The 21,750-nt window shown below is 36.3% G+C and overlaps 1 protein-coding gene across 6 annotated transcripts in view; it reads left to right on the plus strand.

Annotated features, from left to right (window-relative positions):
* The window catches only part of limch1a (LIM and calponin homology domains 1a), a 74,191-nt gene extending 52,808 nt beyond the window's left edge, over positions 1-21,383 (plus strand). For 2 of the 6 annotated variants that reach the window (XM_073841744.1, XM_073841745.1), the window contains 11 exons: positions 47-103; positions 5,821-5,846; positions 6,566-6,679; positions 7,330-7,422; positions 10,861-11,066; positions 11,422-11,516; positions 13,601-13,709; positions 13,923-14,009; positions 16,611-16,719; positions 16,800-16,902; positions 17,769-21,383. In XM_073841744.1, coding sequence (XP_073697845.1) covers positions 47-103; positions 5,821-5,846; positions 6,566-6,679; positions 7,330-7,422; positions 10,861-11,066; positions 11,422-11,516; positions 13,601-13,709; positions 13,923-14,009; positions 16,611-16,719; positions 16,800-16,902; positions 17,769-17,794 — 1,025 coding nt within the window. In that variant the 3' untranslated portion in view covers positions 17,795-21,383. The remainder of the gene's footprint in view (positions 1-46; positions 104-5,820; positions 5,847-6,565; positions 6,680-7,329; positions 7,423-10,860; positions 11,067-11,421; positions 11,517-13,600; positions 13,710-13,922; positions 14,010-16,610; positions 16,720-16,799; positions 16,903-17,768) is intronic. The other 4 variants (XM_073841747.1, XM_073841748.1, XM_073841746.1 and 1 more) reach the window with 4 other exon arrangements.
* Positions 21,384-21,750: the final 367 nt, after the last annotated feature.

Raw genomic sequence — 21,750 nt, forward strand, 5'->3', positions numbered from 1 at the left:
TCATTGACGGCCCCTCTGTCATTTGGTGTGCGTGTGGGTCTGTTAGAGTCCTCACATACCTCTAATAGCTCTAGGTTGCGCTGGGAGTTCTTCGCTCCGACAGGTAAAACCAATAGATAAAGTAATCACACAGGGCTTCCTTCTCAACGTAGGGCAGATGGTCCATCTGGCTATCGCTGATCATCTCTCGTTTGTCAACCTCCTTTGACTTTACCTGTGGAGGTGCATTGTACAGTTAAATGCTTGTCTGCTGAGGGCATTATGAGGCACTACAGACTTTTTAAACTGGTTTTTGAATGTAGAGGAGAGTGGAGTAAGCTGTGACACTTTACATTAAGTTATCATAAAGTTAAGGACTGTACACTACTTACATTTAAAAAACTAAATCTATTTCAAATAAATTCTGTTTTAAAAATAAATACATTTTATGTTTTTTGTGACTTCCTATTTTTCTATGAATCCTAAAACAATCTCAGCAACACAGCTGTTTATTAATAAAAATATTATTAATAATGTTTCTTGAGCACCGAATGAATTACTGATTTTACTGTATTTTTATAAAATAAACAATGGTGAGACTTCTTTCCGAAACATGATATTATATTATATTATATTATGTCTTTAATAAATAGTCCCCACAAATGTTCTTCATTTAACGTAATTTTCAACACAACCAAAAATTTTGTTCTTAATAAAGGACAACTTTAAAGGGGATTTTCTCAATATTTAGATTTTTTTTCACCCTCAGATTCCAGATGTTCAAATAGTTGTATGTAGGCTGAATTTGTCCTATCCTAACAAACCATACATCAATGGAAAGCTTATTTATTCATGTTTAAATATTAAAACACCACATGAAAGCTGAATAAATAAGGGGTCACATATAATAATAATAATGATGTTACTTAAACACCAAATCAGCATATTAGAATGATTTCTGAAGGATCATGTGAGACTTGAGTAATGGCTACTGAAAATTCAGCTTTGTCATCACAAATATGAATTTCATTTAAAAATATTTTTAAAAAGAACATTATTGTATTAAATTACAATGATATTTCACAATATAACTAATTTTACTGATATTGCATCGTTATATTATATTATTTTTCATAAATCATCCACACAAATGTTCCTCAGTTTTTCACAATCAAAAATGTTGTCCTTAATAAAGTTTTCAAAAATTATATTATTTAAAAATATATATAAATATATTAACATAAATATATTATTAGAAATATATTTAATAGTTTATGGCTGATCTTTAGTCAATTAATAATCATGGTTATACAATTGCAGTTTACCTATTTATAGACCCGATTAAATTTGCTGTTGACACAAAAATCATTTTAATTACCATGTAAAAAACGTACTTTGATTACAAAACCTTGCACAATTTCTTAAGTAAGGGTTATTATGTTGATCCACTCACACAACTTACCCTACTCTTTTCTCATCTTTCCTTCTAAATTCAGAGTTGTGTGTCATTTTGTCCTCAGCAGGCATCTGTAGCATAGACATATGTCAGCACCAGGGTTGCCAGGTTTTCACAAAATCCACCCAATTGGCTTAGACACATTTCGAGTCGCATTTCAGGGGGTAAAATACTTGTTTTTGGTGGGGTTTCCCTGGTACAGTTTACATTCCAGGGGCTAAATATAATGTAATTGGGTCGCTTCAAATCAGGGTTAAAGTAGCCCAGTTCCACTGGAAAACCGCAGACTTGGCAACACTGGTCAGCACTCCATGACTACAGGTCCTTTTCAAAAAATTAGCATATTGTGATAAAGTTCATTATTTTCTGTTATGTACTGATAAACATTAGACTTTCATATATTTTAGATTCATTACACACAACTGAAGTAGTTCAAGCCTTTTATTGTTTTAATATTGATGATTTTGGCATACAGCTCATGAAAACCCAAAATTCCTATCTCAAAAAATTTGCATATTTCATCCGACCAATAAAAGAAAAGTGTTTTTAATACAAAAAAAGTCAACCTTCAAATAATTATGTTCAGTTATGCACTCAATACTTGGTCGGGAATCCTTTTGCAGAAATGACTGCTTCAATGCGGCGTGGCATGGAGGCAATCAGCCTGTGGCACTGCTGAGGTGTTATGGAGGCCCAGGATGCTTCGATAGCGGCCTTAAGCTCATCCAGAGTGTTGGGTCTTGCGTCTCTCAACTTTCTCTTCACAATATCCCACAGATTCTCAATGGGGTTCAGGTCAGGAGAGTTGGCAGGCCAATTGAGCACAGTAATACCATGGTCAGTAAACCATTTACCAGTGGTTTTGGCACTGTGAGCAGGTGCCAGGTCGTGCTGAAAAATGAAATCTTCATCTCCATAAAGCTTTTCAGCAGATGGAAGCATGAAGTGCTCCAAAATCTCCTGATAGCTATCTGCATTGACCCTGCCCTTGATAAAACACAGTGGACCAACACCAGCAGCTGACATGGCACCCCAGACTATCACTGACTGTGGGTACTTGACACTGGACTTCAGGCATTTTGGCATTTCCCTCTCCCCAGTCTTCCTCCAGACTCTGGCACCTTGATTTCCGAATGACATGCAAAATTTGCTTTCATCCGAAAAAAGTACTTTGGACCACTGAGCAACAGTCCAGTGCTGCTTCTCTGTAGCCCAGGTCAGGCGCATCTGCCGCTGTTTCTGGTTCAAAAGTGGCTTGACCTGGCGCCTGTACACGGTGGCTCTGGATGTTTCTACTCCAGACTCAGTCCACTGCTTCCGCAGGTCCCCCAAGGTCTGGAATCGGTCCTTCTCCACAATCTTCCTCAGGGTCCGGTCACCTCTTCTCGTTGTGCAGCATTTTCTGCCACACTTTTTCCTTCCCACCGACTTCCCACTGAGGTGCCTTGATACAGCACTCTGGGAACAGCCTATTCGTTCAGAAATTTCTTTCTGTGTCTTACCCTCTTGCTTGAGGGTGTCGATGATGGCCTTCTGGACAGCAGTCAGGTCGGCAGTCTTACCCATGATTGCGGTTTTGAGTAATGAACCAGGCTGGGAGTTTTTAAAAGCCTCAGGAATCTTTTGCAGGTGTTTAGAGTTAATTAGTTGATTCAGATGATTAGGTTAATAGCACGTTTAGAGGACCTTTTCATGATATGCTAATTTTTTGAGATAGGAATTTTGGGTTTTCATGAGCTGTATGCCAAAATCATCAATATTAAAACAATAAAAGGCTTGAACTACTTCAGTTGTGTGTAATGAATCTAAAATATATGAAAGTCTAATGTTTATCAGTACATTACAGAAAATAATGAACTTTATCACAATATGCTAATTTTTTGAAAAGGACCTGTATAGATGAGATTTATTTAGTCTGGTCATTGTACAGTCCTGCACAGAAATAAACATGTAGAAATTAAGATGTTCTGTGATATTGCTTTTTTCTGTTGTTTTCATGTCTATATTTACAACTCTCAGAGAACAGATCCTTCTTGTCTTTGCCTCTGCTTATACCTGGTATTTATATCCATCTCAGGTGATACATACAGGTGTAAACTGGGTCAAAAATCTTTGACTGAAACATTCGAACTACATTCGGAGGTCGTCAGATACACATGACTACAGTCGTGGCCAAAAGTTTTGAGAATGACACAAATATTAGTTTTCACAAGGTTTGCTGCTAAACTGCTTTTAGATCTTTGTTTCAGTGGTTTCTGTGATGTACTGAAATATAATTACAAGCACTTCATACGTTTCAAAGGCTTTTATCGACAATTACATGACATTTATGCAAAGAGTCAGTATTTGCAGTGTTGGCCCTTCTTTTTCAGGACCTGTGCAATTCGACTGGGCATGCTCTCAATCAACTTCTGGGCCAAATCCTGACTGATAGCAACCCATTCTTTCATAATCCCTTCTTGGAGTTTGTGAGAATTAGTGGGTTTTTGTTTGTCCACCCGCCTCTAGAGGATTGACCACAAGTTCTCAATGGGATTAAGATCTGGGGAGTTTCCAGGCCATGGACCCAAAAATTCAACGTTTTGGTCCCCGAGCCACTTAGTTATCACTTTTGCCTTATGGCACGGTGCTCCATCGTGCTGGAAAATGCATTGTTCTTCACCAAACTGTTGTTGGCTTGTTGGAAGAAGTTGCTGTTGGAGGGTGTTTTGGTACCATTCTTTATTCATGGCTGTGTTTTTGGGCAAAATTGTGAGTGAGCCCACTCCCTTGGATGAGAAGCAACCCCACACATGAATGGTCTCAGGATGCTGTACTGTTGGCATGACACAGGACTGATGGTAGCGCTCACCTTTTCTTCTCCGGACAAGCCTTTTTCCAGATGCCCCAAACAATCGGAAAGAGGCTTCATCGGAGAATATGACTTTGCCCCAGTCCTCAGCAGTCCATTCGCCATACTTTTTGCAGAAGATCAATCTGTCCCTGATGTTTTTTTTTGGAGAGAAGTGGCTTCTTTGCTGTCCTTCTTGACACCAGGCCATCTTCCAGACCATCATCATCAAAGTCTTGGCCTCACTGTGCGTGCAGATGCGCTCACACCTGCCTGCTGCCATTCCTGAGCAAGCTCTGCACTGGTGGCACTCCGATCCCGCAGCTGAATCCTCTTTAGGAGACTGGACTTGCTGGACTTTCTTGGACGTCCTGAAGCCTTCTTAACAAGAATTGAACCTCTTTCCTTGAAGTTCTTGATGATCCTATAAATTGTTGATTTAGGTGCAATCTTAGTAGCCACAATATCCTTGCCTGTGAAGCCATTTTTATGCAACGCAATGATGGCAGCACGCGTTTCTTTGCAGGTCACCATGGTTAACAATGGAAGAACAATGATTTCAAGCATCACCCTCCTTTTAACATGTCAAGTCTGCCATTCTAACCCAATCAGCCTGACATAATGATCTCCAGTCTTGTGTTCTTCAACATTCTCACCTGAGTTAACAAGACGATTACTGAAATGATCTCAGCAGGTCCTTTAATGACAGCAATGAAATGCAGTGGAAAGTTTTTTTCGGGATTAAGTTCATTTTCATGGCAAAGAAGGACTATTCAGTTCATCTGATCACTCTTCATAACATTCTGGAGTATATGCAAATTGCTATTATAAAAACTTAAGCAGCAACTTTTCCAATTTCCAATATTTATGTAATTCTCAAAACTTTTGGCCACGACTGTACATTGCATTTGTACTATTAAGTCTATAAATATAGTCACAAAGAGACTTGTCAAAATCTGATCATAAGTGGACACAGGGGATCAACTGAAGATGCATGTGAGGGCCACAAAACCAGTCATAAGGGGCAATTATACGTATACAATATTCAGCTAAGATACATCTATTTGAATATCTAGAAACTGAGGGTGCAAAAAACTCAAATTATTGAGAAAATTGTCCAAATGAAGTTCTTAGCATTGCATATTACTAATCAAAAATTAGGTTTTGATATATTTACAATATCAAATTTACAAAATATCTTCATGGAACATGGTCTTTACTTAATATCCTAATGATTTTTGGCATAAAAGAAAAATCGATAATTTTGACCCATGCAATGTGTTTTTCGCTATTGCTACAAATATACCTTTGCTACTTAAGATTGGTTTTGTGGTCCAGGGTCACATATGTAAACGGGATCTCAAGATGGTTGTCAGTACTGGGTGTAAATAGAGACATTGTGTCTCAACACTTATCTTTGTGTCATTTTAATGTTTTATGCTCTGTTTATCAGTTTGGGCTCCTATGGTGCTATTGCTTTCATTAGCATATGAAGAGATTAATGAGTATATGATGAGTTTCTAAAGCCACTGTTCTCTTCTTATTTCTTCCACAGAGGGGATTGACTACTCCATTGATTGTGTAAGTACTTAAGTTGTGCCAAACTCACACCCATTCTTCCTGAATCTCTCTTTTTTCCTCTTTCTGCATTCCTTTTCAATGTTTTTTCCTTTGTTTGTCACTCATCGTAACTAGGAATGTGCATTTCGGCCATTTTGGCTGCTAGAGTATAGATTGTATTTGGTATCTTTGTCAATGCATTGCTTTTCAGCATATTGCTTTATTTTTATCAGTGAAAATAATCGTAACACTTTTAGCTTTAGTAAACAATAACACCACCGACAGAGTTGCACAATGTGGCACTTTTTTCAAATGCCAAAAAAAACAACTTAAAATCCAATGTGTTCAAACAGAGAAATGTGGTTTGAATCAGGGTTGTAAACATTGGATTTCATGTGTGTTTTTGCTGTTTGAATTGCAAAATCTAGTTGTTTCACAAAAAAAGAAAAACAATTTTTGTTGTTGTTTTTGCCAGTTTGAACAAAATTTTTAAGTAACTATTTGAAACAAGTTCCACAAAGTACCTCCCGTATTGTTACTATAACAAATTACAAAATAAAAAAATTAAGCCTCATTTTGGCAAGTTGAAACCCCCCTTCAAGTTACAAAACAGATTTTCAATCATTTATAATTACTTTCGAGTACTAATGCTCATACCTAGGAACAGCGTAGATCCACCCTGTCTTCTTACCTACTTTCCTCTTCTCCTTTCTGCTTCTATGTGTGTGTGGGTGAATCAGATTGAAACCCCAATGTTGAACCTTGCAAAAAGGGTTGACCACTGGACGTGGGATCCTAATGAAGAGCGTAAGCGACAGGAGAGGTGGCAACAGGAGCAGGAACGCCTGCTGCAGGTACAATAGCCAGCTTGGGGTTTGTTTGAAAGAAGTGAGCACCTGCTATTCTGTAGAGACAACTTCCTCTGTTGTTGTGTTCCCATTAGTATTTTTCCATCTGTTCCTGTCTACCCTTCACCTTCTCTCAGATCTGTCACACTGTTTGTTGACTTTTGTATACCTCGAAACCAAACATGTAAGACTTCTTTCTTATGTGGAATACAAAAGGAAGAATTTTGAAGAATGTGTTGATTTAGTCTTGTTACAATAACTGAAGTTCACTGAAGCTTAAATTTTCATAAATGTCACAAAAGCACTTGTGTGTTTGAGTTGGTTTCACACAATATTGTTCAAATGTTTGGGTCAGTAAGATTTTTTGAAAAGAAATTAAAGGAAAAGTTCACTCAAAAATGAAAATTCTGTCATTAATTACTCACCCTCATGTTATTCCAAACCTGCAAGACCTTTTGTTCATCTTCGGAGCACAAATTAAGATATTTTTGATGAAATCCAAGAGCTTTCTGACCCTGCAGAGACTTGTTCAAGGGCTAGAAAGGTAGTAAGGACATTGTTAAAATAGTCCATGTGACATCAGTGGTTGAACCATAATGTTATGAAGCTTTTGTGCGCAGAGAAAACAAAAATAACAACTAACAACTTTTTTGCAGGAGAAATATCAGCGAGAGCAGGAGAAGCTGAAGGAGGAGTGGGAGAGAGCACAGAGAGAAGTGGAAGAGGAGGAGAGGAGACACAATGAAGAGGTATGTATTCTTATTGTTTCACATGACCTTTAATTGGCTCTTAAAGGGGCCCTATTATGCTCTTTTACAAAGTCTTTATTTTGTTTTGGGGGTACACTAGAACAGTCATTCCCAAAGGCGGGGTCCCGACCCACAAGTGGGTCGCGGGAGATTTTGTATGGGTCGCCAAGTCGAGCACTATTTTTCAGTGCGCTATATACTTTTGATTAAAATTTATATGTGTAGTTCACCTATTAGCCGCACGAGGGAGCTCGTCGTTTTCTTCTGCTTTCTTTTTTTGTTGTTCTTTAGCTGCGCTCTGCATCGCCTCTTTCATACTCCGTCTGCAGTGCGTATGCGTTGCGTATTTTTTTTCCCCACCCATGTTAACGGATTGGAGCGTTCACACTGCACGCGGTTGCAGTCCAGCAGTGCGTCCCAGAAGCAGTGTGTTTGCAGCAGAGCAGCGATCGTTTCGGCAGAGTCTATTTTTTTGCTGTGCTGCAAGCGCTGCATGTGCTGAATTAAAGTGACAGCGCATTGTTCGCTGTAAAAATGAACATGTATTGACACGAAAATGTCCCATAAATGCATATAAATGAAGTCCACTGTTTCACAGTCAACACGTGGCTTTTTGGCTAGGTTTAAAATAAGGATAAGTGCAGTTTTAAAGAAAAAGGCAACATATTACGTGCACTTGTCCAGGTAGAAAAGTTCTTTAAAGGATTGTTTTTAATAAAGATTTAGTGCGAAAGAAAAGCATGAGAGCCGACTGTTTCTGTCTGTGGTAAGTTTTAATTAAAATATTTTTGACAGTCCAATTTCAATTAGAAAAGGAAGCTATAGCCTCCCTATGTTGTGTTTAAATGTGTTGCAACTTGCTTGAGCAACTTAATATACAAATCTAGAAGTCAAGTGCATTGAATTATACGTTGTTTTTTATTGAGTTTAAACGTGAATATGTCTGTTATTGTATTAGTTTACTGTGATAAAAGAGGATCACAATGCTGAAAAAGCACTTTTGGATTTGAAATCAAAATAACAGATAAATATTGTGTTTGTGGTAAACAGCATTTTCTGCAAATCTGCATTTTACTTAAATAAAAAAAATGTGCTTTGTCAAATATCTGTATCTCTTTTAAATAGTTAAGTGGAAGCATGACCTTAAAAATGGTCATACATATTTTGTTAATGCATAAATTATCTTCGTGATATATGAACTATATGGGCCTAATGTTTATTGGGTCACAAGGATTTATCGACTTTAAAATGTGGGTCCCCAGAAAAAAAGTTTGGGAAACACTGCACTAGAACATGCTCTCATGCTTGGTGGTTTGAAAAACGCATTATTTTTCACATAGTTTACATTATTACAATAGCCTTTTCCCCAGGCTGGCACAAATGGCTTGATTAGTTCCGGGTTTGATGAAGGTCCGCCGTCCAAAAAACAAAATGTATTGTGATTGGTTAGCAGTCCCACTGCGTTCGCGAACAGCTTAGACGGCGTTTCAGTCCTGCCACGCCCCTTCCCAAAGCAGCAAGCTCTGTGTACAACTGCGCAAGCTAGATTGAAGTGATTCTTATGTTTTAAATATAGATATTTTTCTTACAAAAACACATCGGAACCATGGGCGTAAATTTCATTTAACCTGTAGGGGGGGACAATAAATATAAAATTTATCATGAGCAATTTTTGAAGGGGACGCAAAATAATACAGTCAAATTGTACTTATAAAGATACACAACAATAAAAACAAAAACAAAAAAAGGTTTACAATTTTATTTATAGTGAGGTTTGTTCGGACGTAACACAGTGCTCATTTAGTAAATGCACAGCTAAATGAAACGCCACACACTCGCGACGAGCGGGTCTCGAACCCGGGTCTCCGGCACGGGAGGCGGACGCGCTAACAAAAGGTCTAAAGGGTGGACCTACTGATAACGCTCGCTAGTTTATCTCTTGACATCAGGGAAGTGAGGTATACCTGCAACATTCTAATTGTGGCCGTTAATGTTAAGTTAACATTATGCCAAGTCGTCACAAATAAAACAATGCATGGGAAACGGCTTTGGCGTCTTGCATTGCATTATGCAACAAGCTATGGTAAACAAGCTAACGTTAACTAGATAAGTAATGTTTTAATTGCTAATATAGCAGATTCATGGAAAATTACATCGGTAATCAGCATTTTTGCCGCAACTAATTTATGAATGAGTCTGCATCAACTACATTAAAGAGAATCGCTTTATTTAAAGTTAATGAAATACCCTATTTACTGGAGTTCAGCATTAACTGAGCCGCAGCCACACACCTGACTCGTGTGTGTAAAGCAGGCAGTGGGCCAAACCACTGTAAGGAAGGGGAGGGGGAACTCAACTGTTTCTAAATGCATTTTTTGCGGGGGTTTTTTCTACTTACACGAGTAGTTATACATACATATATTTTTCACAATAGAGAGTGCGATTTTTTTTGTAAATAATTTTTTTAGAGGGGGGGGGGGGGACAACCCTCGGATGGGGGGGGGACATGTCCCCCCCGTCCCCCCCGGGATTTACGCCCATGATCGGAACGCTAAAGGAGGCTTTTACTGACCCCTCCAGAGTCATGTCATTCACTTTTTGTTATGGATCGACTTTTGGACTGATGGAGAGAAACACTTGTCTATGCCTTTTAGTCTATGCCGTTCTAAAGCTTAGGTGTGCCAGGGGTCCGATTACATTAGTCTAAAAGAAGGAAGTCATATACCCCTAGAATGCATGGAGGGGGAGTAAATAATACGCTACAGTAGTGTTGGTCCTATCGTCAGCCTGCAAGATCACAGATACATGATATTATAATTATTGTGCTAATTTATTTAATTATTAGCATGCCCGAAACCAGCTCCAGCATAAAGCTAGTGAAGCTATCTACACTTTATGAGGAATAAATCTCATACCAAACACTGCACACGTCTACGGCGTGGCTCCGACGCGGTCACTCGTGTCAATGCTTGTGTTCACATCAGCCGCGGCTCCGCATGGGTTTTCGACCTTCCATACCGCACACATCGACGGCACGACTCTGACACAGCTACTGGTGTAGTTTGTGGACACTTAAGTCAATGCACGTGTTTATACGAGCCGCCCTGCATCCCAGAAGTGGCTGTCCATGCTACATCGCTAAAGTTAGGCGTATCCCCCACCTCGTCCCTTCCCGCCCACCAACCATTCGAATTTCCGTAGGCAGGATTTATTTGAATAACAAACAAACGCGGTAGACCAAAGTAGCCATACGTAGAAATTCTTGAAAAGGGATTTTTTAAAAACTAAATATCTCCCTTTAGAGTGGACTTTGAGATTTGTAACTTTTTAGATGGTTTTTATGCCCAAACATACACACCACATACTGGCAAAAATTCAAAAAGTGAAGAAGCATAATAGGAACCCTTTAATGACCACTAATTAATTCTTTATCTATAGGAAAGGCGGATACTGGAGGAAACGGTGGCCCCACTGACCCCTCACACCTCAAGTTTATCATCCACTATGGTGACAGAGCCTCCGTCCTCAACCCAGCCTTCAGCCCCACATGACACCATTGTCCTCTCCTTGGCTGACTGGGAAAGGAAACAGGAAATGCTGGAGAAACAGGCACAGACGAACCAGAGTAATGGACTCACACACAGGTGGCGTACATACAAAATCCATTAATAAAGAAAATCCCTTTTCCACCAGAATCAGTGTTTAGTCAGGCGTCTGTGAAACTCTTTCAGAATGGCTGGTGTTTTCAGTGAGGCAAACGATAATGTGACCAACTTCGGAAACTTTCCATAGGAACAAAATCTACAAAAAAAAAAAATTAAATTACAATTTTAACATTAAACACAATTACAGTCAGTGTTTTTGTGATATTAAAAGCTGATTTTGATGTATTCTGGTGTAAATGTGTAATGGTCAAATACAGAGTCAAGTGTTGATATCATAACTCTGCATACAGGATATGTCTGAAAGGATGTTTTACTGTTAATATAACCTCTCTAGCCCTGATCAAGTAATCACACCAGCTCAGCAGAACGGTCAGAGAACTGAACCTCAGGAGAGCCAAACAGCCACACCACAACTGCAGTTTATACAGGGTAAGACACAAACACTAACCCTGGCTCACAATGGATGTCTTAAATGACAAAATAACATAAAATAATTACAAAATAAATAAATGAATAAATTAAAAAAATGCCATAATGGAAAGCCATCATGTAAAAGTAACTTTTCTTGTGGCTCGAATTCTTTCAAAAATGTTTTCAAACATCATTTTCAAGGTGAATTATTATTATTAATTATAAGAGTACTTAAATATCAATAGGTTTTTTAAAAATTAACATAAATCTTTTTATAACAACATTTTAGATAATTTAATTTAAATATTTAAAATACACTACGAGTCAAAAGTTTTTGAATTGTAAGATGTTTAATGTTTTTTTAATTAAGTCTCTTCTGCTCACCAAGCCTGCATTTATTTGATCCAAAGTACAGTAAAAACAGTACAATTTTGAAATATTTTTATTATTTTAAATTACTGTTTTCTATTTGAATATATTTTAAATGTTGTTTATTCCTGTAATCAAAGCCAAATTTTCTGCATCATTACTCTAGTGTCACATGATCCTTCAAAAATCATTTTAATATGCTGATTTGCTGTTCAGGAAACATTTTTTTTTTTTACTGTTTTTATTATCAATATTTGAAACAGTTGAGTACTTTTTTTTTCAGGATTCCCTAATGAATCCAAAGATCCGCATTTATCTGAAATAAAAAAACCTTTGTACACTATACCACTCAAAAGCTTAAAGCCAGTATGATTTTTTTTGAGAAATAAATAATAGAAATTAATACTTTTATTTAGCGAGGATGCTTTAAATTGTTTAAAAAGGATGATAAAGACATTTATAATGTTACAAAGATTTATATTTCATATTTGCTTTTCCTCTGAACTTTCTATTCATAAAAGAAACCTGAAAAAGTTATACTAAACTGTTTTCAACATAATAATAATAAATGTTTTTAGAGCAGCAAATCAGAATATTGAAATGATTTTTGAAGGATCATGTGACTAGAGTGGCGATGCTAAAAATTCAGCTTTACAGGAAATCACAGAAATAAATTATATTTTCAAATATATTTAAATGGAAAACAGTTATTTTAAATACGCAGCCGTGGCCTAATGGTTAGAGAGTCGGACTTGTAACCCAAAGGTTGCAGGTTTGAGTCTCAGGTCCGGCAGGGATTGTAGGTGGGGGGAGTGAATGTACAGCACTCTCTCCACCCTCAATACCACGACTGAGGTGAGTCCCTTGAGCAAGGCACCGATCCCCCAACTGCTCCCTGGGCCCGCAGCAATGGCTGCCCACTGCTCCGCGTGTGTGTTCACGGTGTGGGTGTGTGTGTGTGTGTGTGTGTGTGTTCACTACTGTGTGTGTGCACTTGGATGGGTTAAATGCAGAGCACAAATTCCTAGTATGGGTCACCATACTTGGCCTCACTTCACCTCCTTTCCTTTCCTTTCCTTTCCTTTCCTTAAATAGTAAAAATATTTCAAAATGTTATTGGTTTTGCTGTACTTTGGATCAAATAATTGCAGGCTTGGTGAGCAGAAGAGACTTCTTTAAAAAAACATAAAAAATCTTACTGTTCAAAAACTTTTGACTTGTAGTGTATAAAGTTATAATATTAATATTTAAACATTAATTATTAAATAATAATTTATATTAGTTGTAATAATAATTCATATGATTCTAAATAATATAAATAGTTTTATTATTATTATTATTATTATTATTATTATACTATATAATGTGTATACATTTCTTTGGATAATAATAAAACCATTTTCTTTTTTTTGAGTGATGAATCAAATGGTTTTATTAGGGTTACGCCATTTGACCTGAACAATATGAAAATATCTGATATTGTTTCCTTAATAAACAGATTCAAATCTAAAATGATCCTTTTTCAAATTTCTTCCTTGTTGTTTATGCCATGCTGACTTTAATTTGGAGGAGAAAAATGTTTCTAACTTTTTCTACCAACATTTTTTAAATATTTAAATAATAATAATAGAAAACTAATAATACAACTTAAAACTTTACTCATCTGCCACAATAATGTTTACATATATAGAAAACACACTGAACACATGCCTTTTCTCTGTGTGTTATTGCAGATGGCTCTTGGAACTGTAAGTCTAAAAGCAAAGAGGAGGATTTGAAGAAAACTGCCTCACTGGATCGTAAACAGAGTCCACCTCAGAGCCAGACCACAAAGATGAGGAGGTGCCTGTGTGTGTGTGTTTGTGGGAATGCATGTTGGCTTTCATACGCACATGTGTGCCAAAATGCTGCTTGGCTTTGCTATAAGTAGAGGATGTTTTAAAGATCAGATCATATGAGGTTTTTTTTCTGGCACATGGAACATTTCTGCATATGACTTGCTTTCACAGTTGTGTGTCTCTATGCTTGTGTGTATGTGTGTGCGGCTGCTGGCAGGACTGGGTCGTGTGAAAATGTTTTAGGGACACACCCATCAAAATCACCCACACCATCACAAGACACGCCACCTCCATCACCCAGCAGGTATGAGCCTTCCCTCCAACACATACTCAGTCACATGGAGACATGTGCGTGTGTGTGTGTGTGTGTGTGTGTATGTGGAGCTTTTGCAGTAATAGGCTTCAAAAGCATTTGTGCACTTTAGATACAGTGACTGCGTCATGCTGTTGAATTGGCTTATAAGATTTATTGCATTTAATTTAAATGCAAAGGTGTTGGTTTAAAGGAATAGTTCACCCAAAAAATTTGCCTAAAATGTACTCACCCTCAGGACATTCAAGATGTAGATGAGTTTGTTTAGCATTGCTTCACTTGCTCTCCAACGGATCCTATGTGGTAAATGGGTGGCGTCAGAATGAGTTCAAACAGCTAATAAAAACATCACAATAATCCACAAATACAACTTTAAACCATTTATATAATCCATAATAACGCTTCCTCCAGTGGAAAAAGTCTAACCTCTGTCGTTTCTCGCATCAAAATCCACCAACATATTTGTTTAGAACTGTTTTCGCTTGTATTCAGTGCTTAATCTGTGCATATTACTCTCCTAAATCAGACAAGATTTTTTGAATCTGAGAATTTGTTTATTAAATACAACCTTTCACTTCACAAGATATTAATTGAAGGACTGCAGTTGTGTGGATTACTTGTTGATTATTGTGTCATTCTTAGGGCACCCATTCACTGCAGAAGATGTAGATGTTACATTTTTCAAAATATATTTAGATGAAGAAACAAATTCACCTACATTACCAGTCAAAAGTTTTTGAACAGCAAGATTTTGATTGCTTTTAAAGTATTCTCTGTTTCTCACTAAGCCTGCATTTATTTGATTCAAAGTACAGAAAAAAACTGTGAAATTTTAAAATATTTGTACTATTTAAAATAATTATTTTCTATTTAAATATATTTTAAAGTGTAGTTTATTCCTTATTTCAAAGCTGAATTTTTTGCATAATTTCTCCAGTCATATGATCCTTCAGAGATGATTCTAATATTCTGATTTGCTGCTCAAAAAATCTTTATTGTTTTTATGTTGAAAACAGCTGAGTAGAATTTTTTTTGTCAGGTTTTTTTGATGAATAGAAAGTTCAGAAGAACAGCATTTATCTGAAATAGAAATCTTTTGTAACATTACAAATGTCTTTAACATCACTTTAGACCAATTTAAAGCATCCTTGCTAAATACAACTATACATTTCTATCATTTCTTTCCCAAACTGTTTTGAATAGTATAGTGTATAATGTTACAAAAGTTTTTTATTTCAGATAAATGCTGATTGTATTGTTACCTCCTATGTTTCAAGGCTTGTTTTTATATTTGAAGCTATTCTGTTTTCTTTTATTTGGATGTGGCTCCTTTAAGAATCTTAAGTTTGAGTAAGCAGTCAGACCATGTGACCTTTAATGAGGAAGCAAGCATACATGGCACAGAAATCAGCATGTTCAGTGTTTCACAAGCCTTTTCTGTGATATTTGCAGACATCTTATGACTGTTGTAGTATCGTGGGTATGTATGTACTGAATGTTTTAAACAATATCTACGATTGCAGATCAGTATTTTGACACAGTGTTACATGTTATGAAGCTGGTTGTTAGAAACCTGTCACTTTCTATTTACCTAACTATAGTTAATAGACCTTTTGTTGTGGTAATGGTCATACTGTTCCTAGTTCAGTAAAAGTTCATATAAATGCATTTACAATAAAAAAATGTGTTTGAATACATGTACCAGTAAAAGAAAACATGGATTAAATTAATTTCTTTTGAGAATCTGTACATTTAAAAGGCAAACTTAGTGTTGATTATGCCTTTCGTACATTTCAGTTTCACCTTTCTTCGCAAACGTCAATAAACCTGTGGACGAAGAGTTAATGTCTTCAGAGTCTTGATGTCAAGAAAGAGGTTACCTGGCTGTCAAGTTATATACTGCACATATACCGAGGGCAGCACGCTGATCTTTGGATTTTTCTGTTCATCAAAGAATCCTGAAAAAATGTTTTAAATATTGATAATAATAATAACAAAAAATGTTTCTTAAACAGCAAATCAGCAAATTAGAATAATTTCTGAAGGGTCATGTTACAAAGCAGACTGAAGTAATGATGCTGAAAATTGAGCTGTGAAACCACAGGAATAAATTGCATTTTAAACTATATTAAAATAGATTTATTTTAAATGGTACAAATATTGTACTTTGGACCAAATAAATGCAGGCTCTTTTAAACATTTAAAAATCGTAGTGTTCAAAAACTTTTGACTAGTAGTGTACATCCAAAGGGTGTGTGAATTTTCAGCAATGTTTCATTTTTTGGGGTGAACTATTGCTTTAATGCATTCATTTGAGCTGCAAAAGTTCAGCATATCATCCAAGTTGTGCCGCTGTGGTTACAGTATAAGGCCTAATCAGTGCTTTCATTTCAGGAGTTACATAATCATGCTAAATGCTTATGTGCGCACAATCCCATTTATTGAAATTGCTGGCCGGTATTGCATTTGTTACCACAGTGAAGTCTTTTTTTTATTATTGTTTTCATCCTAGACTCCTAGACCTGACAAGACAAGAATGTGAAATGTTAATGTTTTGCCTTACTATATGGCTTTGTATGGCGCCCTCTGCAGGTCAGTGAGTGGAAAGAAGCTTTGCTCCAGTTGTGCACATCCGTTGGGTAAAGGAGCAGCTATGATCATTGAAAGCTTGGGGTTGTACTTCCATATTCAGTGTTTTAAGGTAATGCTCATATTCGTTTGTCGCTATATGTGCGTAAATAACTTGTGCATCCTCTTATATCGATATCTGATGTGTTCTAGTGTGGAATATGTAAAGGGTTACTCGGTGACACAAGTGCTGGAACTGACGTCAGAATTCGAAATGGACTCCTTAATTGTCAAGAATGCTACATAAAATCAAGGGGTGAGTCTTAATATGCTTTATTTGTATCTTAAACATGATACAAAATGCATGTTATTTTTTTTTTTTTAGTACTGACCTAAATAAGACGTTTACATATAGTCAACAAGAGAAAATAATAGTTGAATTTATAAAAATGACCCTGTTCAAAAGTTTACATACACTTGATTCTTAACACTGTGTTCTTACTTGAATGATCCACAGCTCTGTTTTTTTGTTTTGTTTTGATTTGTTTTTGTTTAGTGATAGTTGTTCATGAGTCCATTGTTTGTCCTGAACATTAAACTGCGGTCTACTCTTCAGAAAAATCTTTCAGGTCCCACAAATTCTTTGGTTTTTCAGCTTTTTTCTGTATTTTTGCCCTTTCCAACAATGACTGTATGATTTTGAGATCCATCTTTTCACATTAAGGACAACTGAGGGACTTTTACAGAAAGTTTAAACACTCACCGATCCTCCAAAAAGTAACACGATGCTTTAAGAGTTGGAGGGTGAAAACTTTTTGAATTTGAAGATCAGAGTAAAGTATCTTCTGTAGCTTCTGAAGGGCAGTACTAAATGAAAAAAAATTGATAATTAAGGAAAATAAGAAAACATGTACACATCTTCGTTCTGTTCAAATGGCTCTTAATGCATTGTGTTTCCTTCGAAAGCATCAGTGAGTATTTAAACCTTTTGAAATAGTTGCATATGAGTCCCTCACTTGTCCTCAGTGTGAAAAGATGGATCTTAAAGTTATACAGTCATTTCTGGAAAGGGTTCATATACACAAAAATGCTGAAAAACCAAAGAATTTGTGGGACCTGAAGATAAAAAAAATAAACTATACATATTTTCAGGACATTTTTTAATGTGCTCCTTCCTTGCAGCTGCTGGCCAGCCAACAACGTTGTGATGCCTCCGCACTTCTGACAAGGAAATGGAACTGAAATCAGGTTAAACCAACCCAGGACCATACCCAAGAAGAATGGATTTTACGTTTATACAACGTTTCCAACAGTTTTCCTTACAGCACAATCAAGCATAGACATTAATGTCAAAACTGGAATCATGGACACATGATGGGTTTTCCTCTGGACTGTATTTGACTGTCTTTGTGCTCGCTGAAAAACGACCTTATCGCTTACATGATAAAGAGTCCATATAATGTTACAGAGATTACAGCGAGTCTGGTCATACTGTTAGTTTTACACTTTAGAATGAGAAGTACTGCTAGCGCTTTACCTTACAGTGGCCATGTTAAACACATTTCAATAGCAATAAGGCCTAAAACATACTTTACGCAAATGTCAATATCAAACCTCAGTTATAAAGCTTGAAATAGGGATAATGTCATGCCAGTGCCATTTTCCTAAATAATATCTCGGTAGCCATCTACACTCTCACAACACTTGTCACTGTGGCAGTACCTTTTCAAAAGGTACTTATATATACCATTTAGGTACTAATATGTACCTCAAAGGTACTCATTTTTTGAGTGTATAAACAACATAAAAAAACAAAGTTATTTTTGTTTTCTTTGCACACAAAATGTTTTCTCCTAGCTTTAAACCACTATTTCACATGGACTATTTTAACAATGTCCTAACTACCTTTCAGACCCTTGAACAAGGTAGTTGTGTTGCTGTCTATGGAGGGTCAGACAGCTTTCAGATTTCATCAAAAAAAAAACTTAATTTGTGTTCTGAAGATGGTCTTACAGGTTCGGAATGACATGAGGGTGAAAAAACTGAACTGAACTGTACATTATAATTTAGTGAACTCACTACTGAGGGTGCATAGCTACACTCTAAAAAATGATGGGTTAAAAACAACCCAACTTGGGTTATTTGGCAACCCAGTCCTGGGTAAATATTGGACAGACATGCTGGGTTATTTTGACCCAGCTGGTTGGGTTAAATGTTTTTACCCTTCATGCTGGGTTGTTATCCCCTGTTGAAAAAAACGGCATATACTGGTGAGGTAGGTTTTGATGCTGGGATTCGTTAGGTATGTTTTGATACTGGTTTAAGCGACCAGCTGGTTTATGACCAGCTAAGGACAAGCATAAACCAGCTAAGGACCAGCTTAAACCAACGTCCCAACTAACCAGCATATGCTGGGGGTTTTTTCCGTTTTTTTTTTTTTTTCTTTTCATTTAAAAATTATTGTATTGCTGGCTTAAAATTGGCTGAAAATTAAAAATTACACCCAGAGCCAACTCTTTTAACAAGCATTTTTGAAATTAGAAATGGAACATTTAAAAGTAGCATTTTAATCTAAGTATATTCAACCGTTCTCTGTAATCACTTTTCACCTAAATAGTGCTCATTTTCGCGCCGTAATGAGCTGCTGTTTGCCGGGGGAATTACAAACTTCAGACCGCCACCTTGCATTTCACTCGTAGCTAAAAGATGTAATGACTGTCTCCATAACCTCCCCATAAACAAACAGTACTGAAATAAGAGAACATATATATTAACATCAAATTTAAATTAAATTCAGTATTATAACGAATAAAATCCATTATGTCCATTATGTTATACAAGGCAAAAGGCGTTTCCCACATGCGAAACGACCCCTGCTGACACAACAGACTGACATCTCGTCATTGTCCCTTCGTAAAATAATATAATTTACAGGACAATAAAGATTTTATGAAGTAAATAAAGCGTATACAAACTTTTATTTCTCTGAAGAAGTGCACCAAATCGCGCTGTGAACCGCTTTCTCCTGTAGAGGCCGTAAAAAGCCCGCGCTCTGACTGTTTCCTAGGATAAAGGCTGAACCCAGCGGTTGTGTAGAAAAAAATAACCAAATATTTAATAATAACCAATTAAAGATGACCCAGCTGCTTACAGAAAACTACCCAGCACCTTTGTAAAAAAAAAAAAAAAAAAAAAGACCCAACAAGCTGAACCCAGCATTTGGGTTTAAAAAAATAAGCATTTTTAAAATGTAGAAACATATACATTCACACATTTGTTTAGAGTATGTTTTGGGCCTAACACCAACGACATGGAATTCTAAACTTCCACAGATTACCTACATATTGACTACATGTTGTTCATGAGTATTACATTGTAAAGTAACATGGGCGCTGTGACGTAAAGTGCAACTGAATCCATTTCTATTGTGAGGGACATGAGGTAGCACAAACGTCCAGTTTTCATTCTATTTTTATTTTATTAATAAGAATTAACCACCGTTTTTGTAAAGGTCTTGCAGGTATCACATTATTCTTAAATGTTCCACTAACAGACGAACGCATGATGTGCGACTCTTAGGCCTAGCTGATTTGTCCTGATGCCTTAACTGACAACATGAAATACAGATAAGATTGTCCATCATTTTTATTTATGGTTTGAAAACACGTCTTCATGAACTGGAGTGGTTTTGATTTAAATGTTCATTGCCGTTTTATCTCGTTTGGTCAGTGAGGGGTTTGATACTTTATTTGTGCAGTATTGTTTAACACCATGTAGAAAGCATGTTGCTAATGGGTAGATCTTACATTTCCATTTCGATTATTTTTCAAAAGGTGTTACTAATATTTGTTTTGCTCTGCAGTTGAATAGTAAGATTGCATGATCCCTGAAACTTTCCTTGATGACGCTTTACATTACAATGTCCATACACATACATTACAAGCTATTAAAATGAATGACTAAAGTAAGCTTCACATAATCAGAAGTATATTATGTAATAACTTAAACACTGTAATGTAAAGTGTAAACCTTTTCTTTTAGCTTTTGAAAATATTCTGTTAAAGTTTTATGTGTTCTGTTGCCTTTCTCTCTTCTGCAATGTTGTGCCTTAGAAATGCACTCCTAGATAATGTCTAGTGTCAGCCACCCTTGCATCCAAAGCTTCAAGTTACCAATGTGTATTGGTGAGAGTATTATGCATATGCACTGAGCACTCTGCTTTTACCCTTGTACTTTATTCAAACACCATGAATGTGCGGACAAGAGATTCAAAAATGAAACTCACGCCCTCTGTAAGCTTTTCACTCATTTCGTGTGCATTTAGAGATGTAAAATTGTGAAATATCTATATTTATCTAAATCAACTGGAAAGGATTTAAATCCTAATGTCACTAAAATATCAAATTCAACAACACGGACAGATTGTATTCAGCAACACTAGCATATAATTCCTGCTTTTTTAACTTCTGCTTATGCTTTCCGTTAATATTTGAGATTAAAAGACATTGTCATTTAGATCCGGGGGGTTTTGATTGTTGCTTGTATATCGTTTGTTTTATTTTGTGATATTGTAAGAATATGAACTGAAACTGAAGTAAGGCAATAATTACTGGAAAGAGTAGCCAAGAATGAGTGAGATGTGTGTGACAAATAACTTCATATTCTATATTTATTATACCCTTTTAAACATGAGCGATATAAGACAACCTACAAGACGCTGAAATGCAATGGCTTTTATAGCAAGTGTATGTTTTTAAATAAACTGTAATAAACTATTTTAAATGCACTTGCATTCGACCCACATGCTTCCGTTTGTGACTGAATTAAGTGGTAAAAATAGTTTTCTAATATAAAATTAATCTTAGATACAGTTGAAGTCAAAAGTTTTCACCCCCTTTCAGAATCTGAAAAATGTTCATTATTTTACCAAAATAAGAGGGATCATACAAAATGCATGTTCATGTTTATTTAGTACTGACCTGAATAAGATATTTCACAAAAGATGTTTACATAGAGTCCACAAGAGAAAATATTAGTTGAATTTACAAAAATGACCCCATTCAAAAGTTTACATCCCCTTGATTCTTATTGCTATGTTTTTACCTGAATGATCCACAGCTGTGTGTTTTTTTGTTTAGTGATAGTTGTTCATGAGTCCCTTGTT

Source organism: Garra rufa, chromosome 6 (assembly GCF_049309525.1).
Source record: "Garra rufa chromosome 6, GarRuf1.0, whole genome shotgun sequence".
In the NCBI taxonomy this organism is placed as follows: Eukaryota; Metazoa; Chordata; class Actinopteri; order Cypriniformes; family Cyprinidae; genus Garra; species Garra rufa.